At 54.1% G+C, this 13,231-nt stretch overlaps 2 protein-coding genes across 5 annotated transcripts in view; one reads left to right on the forward strand and one right to left on the reverse strand.

Annotated features, from left to right (window-relative positions):
- The window catches only part of NCMAP (non-compact myelin associated protein), a 561,420-nt gene that overhangs the window by 234,558 nt on the left and 313,631 nt on the right, over positions 1 to 13,231 (reverse strand). The gene's annotated exons all lie outside the window — the stretch shown is intronic.
- Positions 1 to 13,231, forward strand: part of RUNX3 (RUNX family transcription factor 3) — a 62,888-nt gene that overhangs the window by 36,379 nt on the left and 13,278 nt on the right. The window contains exon 4 of the mRNA XM_004266679.4: positions 7,359 to 7,463. Coding sequence (XP_004266727.2) covers positions 7,359 to 7,463 — 105 coding nt within the window. The remainder of the gene's footprint in view (positions 1 to 7,358; positions 7,464 to 13,231) is intronic.

Below are 13,231 nucleotides of genomic sequence, written 5' to 3' on the forward strand. Positions count from 1 at the left end.
GGTTTGGAACCCCTTAGGGTGTTACAGACCCTTTTGAGGATGTGAAGAACGTTAGGGTCTTTTGCCGGAAAAGACACAACTTTCTTCCCATTTCTGGGGTTTACTAACTTGTGAAGTCTTCCACACCTCCCCTCTTTCCCGGTTAAGCACCCTTGTCTCACAAAGGTGCTGGGAGAAGATAGTAGACTATCACTGTCTTCAAAATGGGGCCTCGTCAGTCTTTTTTGGCAGGATGCTTCGAGGCTGATTTAGACAAATCCTTGGTCTTTAGGTCCCCAGCGCCCCAGCCACTCTCCCCACTGGGGTGGAATCTCCCCCACACTTTGAGGCTGCCTCTCCCCAGCTGCGGTCTCCTGAAGCCACAGTTTCACCAGTTCTTCGAGCCTTAAGGTGGTTTAGAAAAGAAACGAATGCAGTGCAGGATGCTGAATGTTGGAAAGCATAGCTTGAAGGCTGCCGTCTCCCACCCTAGAATCATGGCTGGTGTGCCACCCTGCCTGTCTGATCTTCCTCAGGCAATATGAAGGAAGGCGGGACCAGACGCCGCTGTGGCTGCTGCCAGGGGCTGTTGAGTGGGAGGCTGCTGGGACCTGAAACCCGTCATCACTTCTGGGTGGAGAAGTTCTAGAACCCCTGTCGGGGTGAAATGGAGACTTGAGGGCTCGCTGGCCCTTTAAGACCAGCCTGCTGAAAAGGGGGGAGTGTCCTTCCCAAGCACCAGCCGGCCCCTCCCGCTTAAGAAAGTGAGCTAGGTTCCCTCTGCTTCCAGTTGCGACAGAGGCGGAGGCAGAATGGTACTTTTCATCACCAATAAACAAGACCTGCTTAAGGTTTTAGTTCCCTCTGAGCCGCCAGTCCTGCTCGGAAAAGGGCATCTGGGCACCATTTTTTCCTCTCCAGCCGCTCAGTGTATACATACAAATGTCAAACATATTTTGACTTTTCAGCATTAATTAAAACCAGGGCATTATTTGCATGTAATAACTGTTTACTTGTTACTTTTTATGAAACTGAAATAGTTTACATTCTTTCAAACATTTCCTGTTCCTGTTGGCTCCCTTCCCCACGCCCAGATTTCTTTCAGACGTTGCCCTTAACTGGTTGCAGGTTGATGGATGGAAAATGTTTGCTTTTATGAATTAAGCTTTCATTGCTGCTCCTAATTAGTCTTCAAGCCCCTTTTGTCATCCCCAATCTCTCAAGCCTTTTGCAACTTAATCCCAGCCCCAGCCCTGAGTGGAGAGTCGCTCGCCGCTGGCTGGTGGTAGCTTGCTTGGATGCAGTTGGACGGCGGGGTGGTGGCCAGGTCCGCAGGCCCAGATGGCGGTGGCGAGGGAGGCCCCCTACAGCTGCAGCAGAAGGGGAGGTCGGTCTTGGGAGCCCAGTGAAGCACCTACACCCTCTTCTGGGAGGTGAACTCCGGAAAGCGAAGAGACGGTGATTCTGTGTTACTGAGACCCTGCCTGGCCCTTCTGCTGCTGAAAACGATTTCTTTGTGGTATTTATACCCACAGACCCGCACCCACCCTGCAAGGCCCACCGGGAGGGAGATAGGTTTCCAAAGCATTGTGTAGCAGCGTGTTCCTGGAGCAGGCAAGGCTGAGGCTGGGGTCATGGCTCTGGGAGATGCAGGAGGCTGGGTCTATGAGGCATCCTCACAGCCATTCTCTTGCCAGTCTCAGTGGTCCTGGGAGGCAGAAGAGGCCTGAGTGGGCGCTCCGATGCCCGTGGAACTTGACGGGACTTTCAGACCTTGGAGGCTCATGGTCTTCAACAGCCTGGGCTCTACAACCAGCCGACCTGGATTTCAGTTCCAGCTCTGCCAGTGACTTGCTGGATGGTATTGGGCAAATGGCTTAACCTCTCTGTGTCTCTGTTTCATCGTCTGTAACATGGGGATGATAATGTTACCTACCTCGTGGGATTTTTGTGAGCATCAAGGAGACGGGTACTAGCATATCAGTTGGCACATGCTGAGAGCTGGATACAGGTCAGAGATTTTGTTACTTCAAATGCCTGGGACTGGAGGAGATCTTTGCAGTCCCTTTGAATGGTGACAGTCACTGATTTTCTGATTATGGTGTGGTTTGGGCGGGGGTGGGGGAAACCCAGAAAGTGTGAAGTGTCGAGTGGGAGAAGTGGAGGCGGCTGGCAGTGAGATAGGAGGACACAGGGGTCCTGTGGCATGCAGCTCCGCATCTGCCGTGCCCCTCCTGCCCACTGGGAAATTCCCTCTGAGGAACAGATCGGTGGTTGACACAGACAGTCTGGGCCACTTTAGGAGGCAGGACAGGCTGGGGTTTTGGACTCAGAGCCTTTCCCTGGCTCTCTGACTTCTGCCAGAGCTAAGAAACCAGATGGAAACTTCTGCTTGTTTCCTTGCATTTTACTCCTTGAATCTGTCTTAATTCCAAGAAGATAGCTTTCCGTACAAGGCATACGCACAATACCACCCCAGAGCTCTCACGATAAGCCTGAAGGTGTAAACCAAGAGAAGGAAGGGAAGGAAACCAAGTCATTCTCCTGCAGTGATTAGGGCCAAGGTCCCCACCCTGCCGGCCGCAGTGCCCCTTCTTACACCAAATTTTTGCAGCACGCCCTCTACCATCCTACAATTGAAACGCGCAAGATAACTTAATCTATCCACCTGTGTGCATATTCAAAATCTATATAATTCCATAGCTATAATGGAGAGAAAAAGGAAAAGTAACTTATAATGATGTATCTATTTGAATATGTAAATGTTGGGGCGAGATGACAGACACTGTGAGGTGGATGGGTGTTTGCACCTCTAGCTGAAGCCCCGTGACCCCTGCGGCCGACCCGACAGGCCAGGTGTACATGACTCAAAGTCTGAACGTGGCACTGCCGTCAGTGACATGATTCGCTGAAGCTGTGAGCAATTCTTGGCAAAATTCTGAGCAAAATTTTTTAAAAAAAAGAATTGTCTTCCCTCCCAGAAAGTTCAGTACATATCAAAAGAGTGTAAAAACTTTTTCCTTGTTTTATCTAAAACTGAGTTAGGCTCATGGCTCAGAGACTCTACATAAGCAAGTTTTTCCCACACGGGAAGAGTGAATAGTTGATTGCCCTGTGCAGTGCTAGACATTTGCATCCCCCCCTGCCTTCCACATCCCACCTCTTGAGGACCACGCAGCACACATCCCCAAAATGCTGTCTAGGAGGGGGCCACTGGCCTAGGTAAAGATGAAAACAACGTGACTTCCTGAACTGTCATGACCTGGTGAAAAAGAAACCGTAGTGTGTGGAGACAGATTTGGGAGCCAACGTGTAGGTGCAGGCTTAGGGGGACCACTGGTGGGGGAGGAGTGGATGGCTTCCTGGTCGACATTGAACAAATCCAGAGGCCCCCAGAGATGTCCCCTCCAGCTGTCCATGAGGCCCCAGTGAGTGGGGCTTGTCCCACAGGAACCCAGGCAAAGAGAGACAGGGACTTGCCCAAGGGCGCACTGCCAGACCCCGCTGTGTCTGCTGCTCCATCCAGGGACCCAGGTCCTGCGGGGACGCCTACGGCCACTCTCAGCCCCAAGGAGCAACTATTTCCAGACAGGACTTCTCCACCTCCTACCAGGGCCGGTGGGAGCACCTTGATTTGCAATTCCTGGGCTCCCAGCTGATTGAGAGTTTGCCGGGGTTCCTGCACAGTTGTCCACCTCCTTTGTCCTCTCAGCTTCCTGCTCTAAGAGAGTGGAGAGGTGGGCGGATGGGTTTGCTGCCAGGTGGAGAGAGAGGTGATGGGCGCTCAGGGAGACAGCTTTCCCCACCTGTGGTTCGTGGGGCCCCTGCCTCTTGTGGCACCTGACACGTGCCCCTCCCTCCCACTCCTGCTCCCAAGTGCCAGCCCCTCCCTTCCTCCCTCCCTGGTCTCTGTGGGTACCTGGGAGGGGTGGTGTCAGGCCTGGAAACTGGGAGGAAGCTGTTAAGGTGGGCTGGTGACCTCAGGGCAAGCCTGTGGTTTGCTGCCTGGTGGGGGCTCCTCACTCCCCAGGAGTAGATGCTTAGGGTCGGTGTGAAGGGGCAGGCTCCAGTACATTTTAACCTTCCTGGGCACTCTGCCTGGATACTGTGTGACCTGGTCAACTCCTAGGGGACATAGCAGTGAACAAGACAAAAGTTCTGGCCCCCAGGGAGCTTATAATCTAGTAAAGGGAGACAAAATAAAATAAATAAGTAGGTAGATTATTAGAAGTAATAAGCATTAGGGGGAAACTCAAGCAGATTGAGTGGGAGTGGGAAGGTCTGTGTCGCTTCAGAGTGAGCTTCTTAACCTTTCATTACCCCATGGACCCCTTTGAAAGTCTCAGAATTGTGCTTTTAAAGAATGAAATAAAATACAAAGGATGGCAAGGAAAACCAATTATATTAAAACATAGCAAAACGTTTTTAAAAATTGTGATAAATGCGCTGCCTTGTTAGCTTGTTAAATAACAAGATCTAGCAACGGGTTTGATGACGACCGTGACTTTGAAGTTGTGACGAGCATGAAAGATATTTAAAGAAATCTGCAACGTCTGTAATGTGATATGTAAATATGTGTGACGTCTGTTGGTGACAAGGTCACAGGGACCGCTGTAATGCCTCTGTGGTTTGTTGCCTACGTTCATACTTAAGAGAGATGCTAAATTTCAGCTAGAGGCTAGGGACAATACAGTTGTCATTTTTTTCTTTTCCTGTCCCAGTTTCTGAGCCCGCTCAATTCTAAGAGGGATGCCAAGTTAAAAATGCCTCCTTAAAAAAAAAAAAAAAAGCCTCCTTTAGATAAAGTGACCAGGGAGGGCCTCACTGGAAAGGTGACTTTTCAGTGATGACCTGAAGGAAGGAAGGTGAGAAATAGAGCACTCCAGGGAGCGGGCAAGTGCGGGCACAGGGGCCCATCCAGCCCTGGGCTGTCAACCTCAACTACCCAGCGGCTTGGCACCCTGCGGTACCAAGGAGGTGACGGAAGGGTCAGAGGCTCAGGGACCCCTGGAGAGGGCCTGACTGGTTGGGGGAAGGATCCAGGAGGGAAAAGACCTCAGAGTGAGGGGAAGCAGTAGGGGGGAAGGAGGGTCCCAGGAGGGGTGGGGCCTGGAGCGGGAGGCCTCTGCACTTCCTGTTTCCAGAAAGCATGGAAAGCGCCCCTGTGGTCTGAGTGAGGGCCAGGTGGGTGTCTGGCCCAGAGCTCCAGGTCGGGAGTGGGTTGCATTTCCACCCCTGCCTCCAGCTGGCAGCTCTGGCAAATCCCTCCAGAGAGGCCCCACTCTTCCCCAGTTTGAGTCACACCTCAATTTAAACCCCTTCTGTCCCCCTACCCCCTTACATCCCCCCAGTCTCAGAAGCCCTTGGGTTCCTGGGTGTGGCCCCGGGAGCCTGGCTGGTTTTCTTTTGTGCTGGGTTGTCCTCTTCCTGAGGCTGGAGTTTTCCCTCCATCACCGATCAACAAGTACCAGCCATGCTAAGCTACCGTTTCTCACACCCCGCCGCCCCCGCCCCCCCCCCCCCCCCCCCGCCCGAGCTTTCGTCTCCTACTTGTGAAGTGGGAATATGGAATCAGGGCTGCCTGCCCTGGAGATGTGTTGGGAGGACGGGGACAGCCCTGGGGGGACACAGGTGCACAGGGCCATCAGCCCCTGCCCTCGGGGAGTCCCCAGGCCTGTAACTGGGGACCAGAGACAGGGGTGCTCGGGGGCAGGGCAGGAGGAGGCCAATCTGACTTGAGGAGCAGTGAAGCTCCCCCCACACCCCTCCCCAGCCTCACACGCATGGAGACTTTGATGCTGGTAGAGAACAGGGCGGGAGAGGGGGCTCTCACTTCAGTAAAGGTGCCGGGAAAATTGGGGTGCCCTTTGAAGAAAAGCCCAACCAGGAAACCCCCAGAAGAATCAAAGAATTCAACGTGGAAGGTAGAGAGGATGGTGTTGATTGAAGGTAACCTTTCTAAACACAAAATGACAGGAGAAATCACGAGCAAGAGGTAGCACTGAAAATGCAAATCAGCTTGTGTCAGAAAGCGAAATGTAAAGGCCAGTGGAGTGGGAAACCGACTGCCACAGACAGGACAGGAGAGTGTTAACAAGCTTGATAGAGTGATTTCTCCTTAAGGCATTGAAACCTTAATAGAAAAGTATGAAAGACCATGAAGCAGTGATTTGTGTTGGATTAGGATAGATGATAAACATATAAAAAATTTCAGTCTCACTAGTAATAGAACAAAGGCGACAAAGTCAAGAGTGTTCAAGAGATCTTTCCACCTTGATAGATGGGGTCACGAAGATGCTGACAGCATCACGGTAGACTCGGGCCCACACCAATCACGACGATCCTCTCCAGAGAGCCATCTCACCGGAGAGATTAATGCCCCTGAATCCCTCCCAACCCTCTGACGCGATGAAATCACTCACCGCTTCTTGGAATCTATTCTAAGGAAGTAAGCAGAGATGTAGGCAAAGATTTTTATAAACAGAAGGCCATTTTCGTTTTATTTTAAATGGTAAAACAAAAATGATGATTTTAAAAGTTTTCTCCCCTCTCAGGAATTTTGAATGGAGACTTTGGAGCCAAATGTCTATCTAAAAATAGAACAGAGCTCTGGAAATAACAGTTGTGTCTACAAATGAAATGTCTGCAGTTCCCAAATCAGTCCTTTTTCAGCCCCAGCTGCACACGCCAATAAGAAATTAGCAGCAAGGTAACACCCAAGAGTAAGGAGGTGGATAAGTCAAAGGTGAGGCTTCCAGGAGTTGAAATGTTTTGCAGCCATTAAAAATGAAGTTTATGAAGAATTTTTAATGACATAAGTGCTTATGATGTGATGTTAAGTGAACAAAAAAGAGGGTACGGAAATACTTATTTTAGTGTCATTGCAACTATGTAAAAACACACACTCGCCCAAAAAGGGTTGCAGGAAAGAACACCCAAATAAATGTTAATAGTGTTTATCTCTGGCTAGTGGAACTGTGGGTGATTCTTTTTTCTTCTTTTTTATATGTTCTGTGTTCTCAAAGTCTTCTATAAAGATCACTAATTATTTTCATGAAAAAAAAATATGTACTCATCTGAGCTCCCCACCCCCAAATCGCAAGGGTCTCTAGGTAGAAGGAACAGCACAAACAAAGGCCAAGAAGCAGGAAGGAAGCAAGCCAGGGTGGCCAGAGCGTGGGGCAGGGGAATGTGGTAAAGTTGGTGCCAGACCTCCTGGGGCCTTGAATGCCAACTCCAGCAGCTTGAATTTTACCCAGAACCCTATCTTCTGCCCAGGTTCAAAGTAGAGAGACCTGCCCCTTCTGGAAGATGAGGGCTTCAGGGTGTTGTGAATAGCTCCAGGTGCCAACCTCTTCTTTATTCCCCACTCCCCCCAGGGAAGAGTTTCACACTGACCATCACCGTGTTCACCAACCCCACACAAGTGGCCACCTACCACCGAGCCATCAAGGTGACCGTGGATGGACCCCGGGAGCCCAGACGTAAGTGCCGGAGCCACTCAGCCCCCTGGGTCGGGGAGGAGGGCCCAGCGGGGGAAGGGCAGTCGCCAAGGTCAGACAGATGGCACTGGATCCTGGGAGCGGTGGCAGACGGCAGTCCTCCGCTCCACACCCCCGCCCCGACCGTGTGCCTGTGCTTAGCCCGGGCTGTAGGAAGCCATTCTGGGAAGAGGAGATGACTGAACCAACCTGACCTGCCCTTGGCTCCCTGTACCCCAAGGGATGACTGCCCACTGGGGGCCGGCTGGGGGAGTATGGATTTGCAACCTTTAAGGAAAGGAAAAGGATGGGTGTGTGTTGTGTGTGTGTGTGTCTGTGTGGTGTGTGTGTGTCTGTGTGGTGTGTGTGATGTGTGTGTGTGGTGTGTGTGGTGTGGTGTGTGTGGTGTGGTGTATGTGTGTGTGTGTGGTGTGTGTGGTGTGTGTGGTGTGGTGTGTGTGTGGTGTGTGATGTGTGTGTGTGTGTGGTATGTGTGGTGTGTGTGGTGTGGGGTGTGTGTGTGTGTGTGGTGTGTGTGGTGTGTGTGTGTGTGTGGTGTGTGTGGTGTGTGTGGTGTGGTGTGTGTGTGTGTGTGTGGTGTGTGTGGTGTGGTGTATGTGTGTGTGTGTGTGGTGTGTGTGGTGTGTGTGGTGTGGTGTGTGTGTGTGTGTGTGGTGTGTGTGGTGTGGTGTGTGTGTGGTGTGTGTGGTGTGTGTGGTGTGTGTGGTGTGGTGTGTGTGTGTGTGAGGGTGGAGGTTGGGCCAGCTTTGCTCTACTCCACCCCAGCTTCCTCTGCCAGTGGCGGAGGGAGGGAGCCATCAGAAGTAGGGGCTGCTCGGGCTGCAAGGCCAGATCCCCTCCTTGGAAACGTTCTTTGAGTCTTAGCATGTGACTTAAGTCACATAGAGCCCAGACACTCTGACCCCAGGACCCACATCTTGAGATCAGGAATGCAAATTTGATTCTGCAAATATTTATTGAGCACATATTCTGTGCAGGGAGCCCTGATCCATGCACTTTAGCATCAAAGAAAGTTTGTGTTTCATTGCTTCTGCCTGCTGAATGACCTAGAGTTTGCAGATTCAGACTGGGGAAACTGGAGGGGCAGCTGCCACAGTGGGCCTGAGGCCTGTGTTCCCTGAATGAATGAGTGAAACAAAGAAGCAGCTGGTCATCGCTGGACTGGCTGCTTCCTGAGCTCTGAGCAGAGCTCTTGTGTGGACTGGCCCCCACTCACGGCATGCTCATGCCTGGTGTATTGAGAGCTGCCGTGTCCTTCTCTTTGTAACTGTGGCCCTTTACAGTTTAGAAAACCCTCTCACATTTATTGTCTCATGGGATCCAGAACCAAAGGGTCACTAGTTCCAGGGAGGAGAGAATCCAGCCCTGGGGATGTTGAGAACCTGACCAGGGCGTCACACTGTCTCAGGTGCAGGGAGGTGCCAGTCTTCCCAGAGGCAGCCTTCAATTCCAGTTCCAGGGCTAAGTGGGCCTGAGGCAGGAGGCTGAGAATGGGGTGTGGCTGTACCAGGGCAGCGCCAGTGAGGGCCACCCAGGCCTGGCTCCCCATCTGTCCAGTTCCTGGGCCCACTCCAGTACCTGGCCACTTGGGAAAGGCTCAGAGCTGGGCCCGGTGGCCCTGGAAGAGTTTCCCTGTAGGCCTCTCAGGGCCACACCTCCTCCACCCTGCCTCGGGTTCCTGAACCTTGTGATCAGGTCCAAGTTACTCACCTCCCAGCTGGCACCTGCCCTGGCCAGATTCCTGCTGAGTCCTTCCTGCTGGGATTGGATGTGGATGGGTCCATGCCCCTGGTCTTGGACTTTGTGGCTCCCTTTTGGCCTCAGTTTTGTCATCTGTGAACCGGGTCAGTGACCCCAAGAGTCTCAAGGTGGTGATGGCTGGGAAGCCCTTGTGAGCCATAAGCCCTTGGTGCAGAGAGCAGATTCTGAACCAGCTTGCCTGGCTTGGAGACCTTGGGCAAGGTCTGACCTTGGGCCTCAGCTGCCTCCTCCAGGAAGTGGGATGATACCACCCAGCCTGCAGGCCTGGAGATCAGTGATGGCTTGTGGATAGCATCTGGCTGTAGCAGAGGGTCCTTGTGAGTCTCTGTATCTGTGGTATTCTCTTATCCCTGGTACCTGGCATCCCCTCTGTACTCCCACCACTAGCACCGTCAGCCGATGGTGAACTTTCTTGGTCGGCAGCAGGGTGGCTGCTGAGAAACGCAGGCCATAGTAATAGAGGTATCAGGTCTCCGTTGAGGGAGGTGGTATCGTACTCGAAGTCTCCAGGGGCAGAATCAGGATGAATGGGAGCCGCGGTTGGGCTCACCGTGATGATGAGCTGTTAGGAGCCACTCCATGAAAGAGTGAGCACCCACTGTGTAGAGGCAGAGGGCGCTGGGAGCTTGGGGGGAAGGCACCCAGGGACCGGCCAATGCCTGGAATTCCTCAGAACCCTCCACGTTCAGCCCTGCGCAGCCCAGAGCAGCTGCCCACCCTCCCCAGCCGAGGCCACTGGCTAAGGCTGGAGGCTCAGCCCTACCCTTGGAAGCCCCCGGTCAAGTCCTTGCCTGCTCGTCTCTCCTGAGGTCCCCCAGACATGAGACAGCCCCTTCTCGGGGTGAGCTGGTAGGGGAAGGGGTGGCATAGGTCGAGGCAGCAAGAGGAAGGGAAAGAAATCAGGAGCGGAGAGAAGCTGGAGACAGAAGCAAGGCGGTACGGGCCAGATCAGTGACTGGAAACAAAGTCTTAGCAGAGGCTCATTTACAGAAAAGAGTAGATGTGGGAGGCGGCACATCTCCCAGTTTCCCATCTGAGCACCTGCTTGCTCTTCCCCCTGCCCGGCCCCCAGGGCAGGTCTCACCTGCACCCTGGGTTCCAGCCCCAACCTGCCCTTCACTCTGCGACCTTGGACAAATCTTCCTCCTTTCCCAACTTCCGTTTCCCCACCTATAAGTGGTCAGAGGGCAGCTCAGCTGCTGCTGGTCAACGAGCACTCCCTGTGTGCCAGGCCCTGTGCAGGGTCTCTTTTTTTTTTTGGCCGTGCTGCACGGCATGTGGGATCTGAGTTCCCCAACCAGGGATAGAACCTGCGTCCCCTGCATTGGAAGCGCAGAGTCTTAACCACTGGACCACCAGGGAAGTCCCCCAGAGTCTCCTAATTGATCCTCGACAACCCCAGGAGGAGACAGGCCAGGAGACCGAGCCACTTGCCCAAGGGTGAGCTTCGGTGCACCGCAGGGGCTCCAGCCTGGGGCTCAGGGAAACAAGGGCCGCTCAGAAGGGCCTTCCTAGCTCAGTGTGCTCGTCTGTAAGATGGGGATGATATTAGCTTCTGCTCCGGGGACTTGTGAGCTTTACGTGAATTACAGCTGCCTGGCCTGCAGGAGGTACCCAACAACCCTGATGGATTGTCACAGGGCTTCCCTTCGGGGCTTTTCTTCTGCTTTGTGACCCCCGACTCCATGTGAGGGCTGAGCCTTCCTTGGGGAGGGGTGGGAGTAGAGGCTGGTCCCGGGAGCCGGGGAGAGGCGCCTGCAGATCCCCGAGGCCCGGCTGTGGGTTCTGTGGCCAGGTCGTTCCCCTCCGCTGCCCTGCAGAGCGTGCCCAGTCTGCAGCCAGGTGGCCGGCTGGGTTTGAAGGCTGGCTTGGTGGCTTCCTGCCTGTGTGGCCTTGGTTTCTGAGGTTCTCGGTGCTGGTGTCCCTCAGAGTCACCGGGGGCTGGTAAAGAAGCAGTGGAGCAGGATCCAATATACGGGGCAGCAGGCGGTGTAGCGCCTGGCGAGCCTGGGGTAGACTGCAGCGTGGGAACTGCTCACCCTGTCTCCCAGGCTTAGCAGGTGCCGTAGCTGAGAGGGCAGGACACAGGTTCTCCATGCTGCCTGAGGCCATGGGCGGGGGGCTGTTCTGACATCTTGCCTGAGGGCCCTTTCTTCCCCAAAGTGTACATGGGATGATTTCAACAAATATTTTTCTGGGTACCGACCATGTATCAGGCACTATTCTAGAAGCTAGGGACACTGCAGTGAACCAACAGATGGGCTCTGGCCCTCTTGGGTCTCACACACTAGGGGTGGGGAGAAATGGTAAACCATGCTGTTGTCACCATGGCCCACGAGGCCCAACCTGATCTGTGCCCTTTACCCCTTGCCTTCCTCTCTGACACCCTTCTCCTCACTTACCCAACTCTGGCCGCCTGACCAGTCTTCAAACTGGGCAGCTTCACACTTCTGCCTCAGGGCCTTTGCACTGCTGTTCCCTCTACCTGGGACATGCCTCCCCCAACAACCCCAGACGTGTGGCTCGCTGCTTCCCACCTTGAAGTCTTTACTCACACTTCTTAGTGAGCCCTCCCCTGACCACGCTGTTTTAATCAAACACACAGGCATCCCCCTCTCGCCCTTACACTTCCCGGCTTTCATTTTACTTATCACCTCCTAAGATGCTATATAGTTCACTCATTTATTTCACATATTTTTCATCTCCCCTGACTACTATATATGCTCCATGGGGTGGGGGTTCTTTGCTTTGCCAGACATTGATGTAGACCCTGGAACACGGACGTGAGCACTTAGTAGGTGCTCAGTAAATATTTGTTGAATAAATAAACGAGGTAAACAGATGATTAGCTAGTTTAATTTCAGGTAGTGAGAAGCCCTGCAAAGAAAATCTAAGCTGGGGGTCGGGGGGGAGCGGTGGAGAGTGCAGGGCGGGGACCCACAGTGGGAGGGGGACAGGGGAGGCCTCCTGAAGAGGTGACATTTGAGCAGAGGCCTGAAGGAGGTGAGCAGACAGCCACTGGGGCTGCTGGGGGCGGGAGACGATGTGGGCAGGAAAAGTGACCTTGAGCCTGCAACTTTAGGACTGTGGCCGTCCTAAAGTTGCCACAGTTGTGTCCTCAGCTCCAGGTGGGATTGGAGGGATGCCCAGCTTGAGGAGAGGCAACTGCTCCTGGCCCCTGGCTCCCAGGACCCCACACCCCCAGGGGGAGTGCACCCAGCAGGAGGGAAGGGGTTAACCTTGGACCTCCCCGGTTCCCCTAATCAACCCCAGGCCACTGGAAGCCCCAGTTGTGCCCCTGGGAGAGCCGCTGGCCCCCCACCCGCCTGGTTCCTTGCCTAGCCACCGACTGGCTTTCATCTGCTCACAGGGGGCCAATTCACGGCAGACCACCTGGGGCTCAGCCCCCACCTACGACTCTGCTCGGCTGTTAGGAACCAGGGGTAAATCTCCTGACAGGCCGCAGAGCGGGCCTTGGGCCCGGGTGCCCCACCCCACGGCTGGACAGACAGTGGCTGCTGTGTATGGGATGTGGCCGCACCAGGGCCAGGCCGGGCAGCCGAGGAGGTGGCCAAGTGGCTTCCGATGGGAGAAGGGCCCCATGGCTGGAGCCCACATTGTTGCCTGCAGACCACGCTGCTCCTGGGGCCCCGCCCAGCTCTGTTTCTCCCCGCTCCCTGCTCCCGTTGGCCTCCTGCCCCCCTCACCCCACCGCGGCAGGACACTGAGCTGGCCTCCTGCCAGTCGGGCCTCGCCGCCAAGGAACCCAGCTCTGCTCTCTTGGAGGTCTTGGGAAGTCAAGACCTTAGCAGCTGAGCTCCATGCAACACGCTGACCAGTCCAGGTTTGACCTTGACCATGTGCCTCCACTTTCCCATCTGTAAAATGGTTGTGATGATAGCGGCCTCTCAGAGGATCGTAGCCCTTGTAGACGACACGCGTGGCCTGCCTGGCACAGTGCTTGGCACGTCGTAGATGTCTGCTCAAGC

This window comes from Orcinus orca, chromosome 1 (assembly GCF_937001465.1).
Source record: "Orcinus orca chromosome 1, mOrcOrc1.1, whole genome shotgun sequence".
NCBI lineage: Eukaryota > Metazoa > Chordata > Mammalia > Artiodactyla > Delphinidae > Orcinus > Orcinus orca.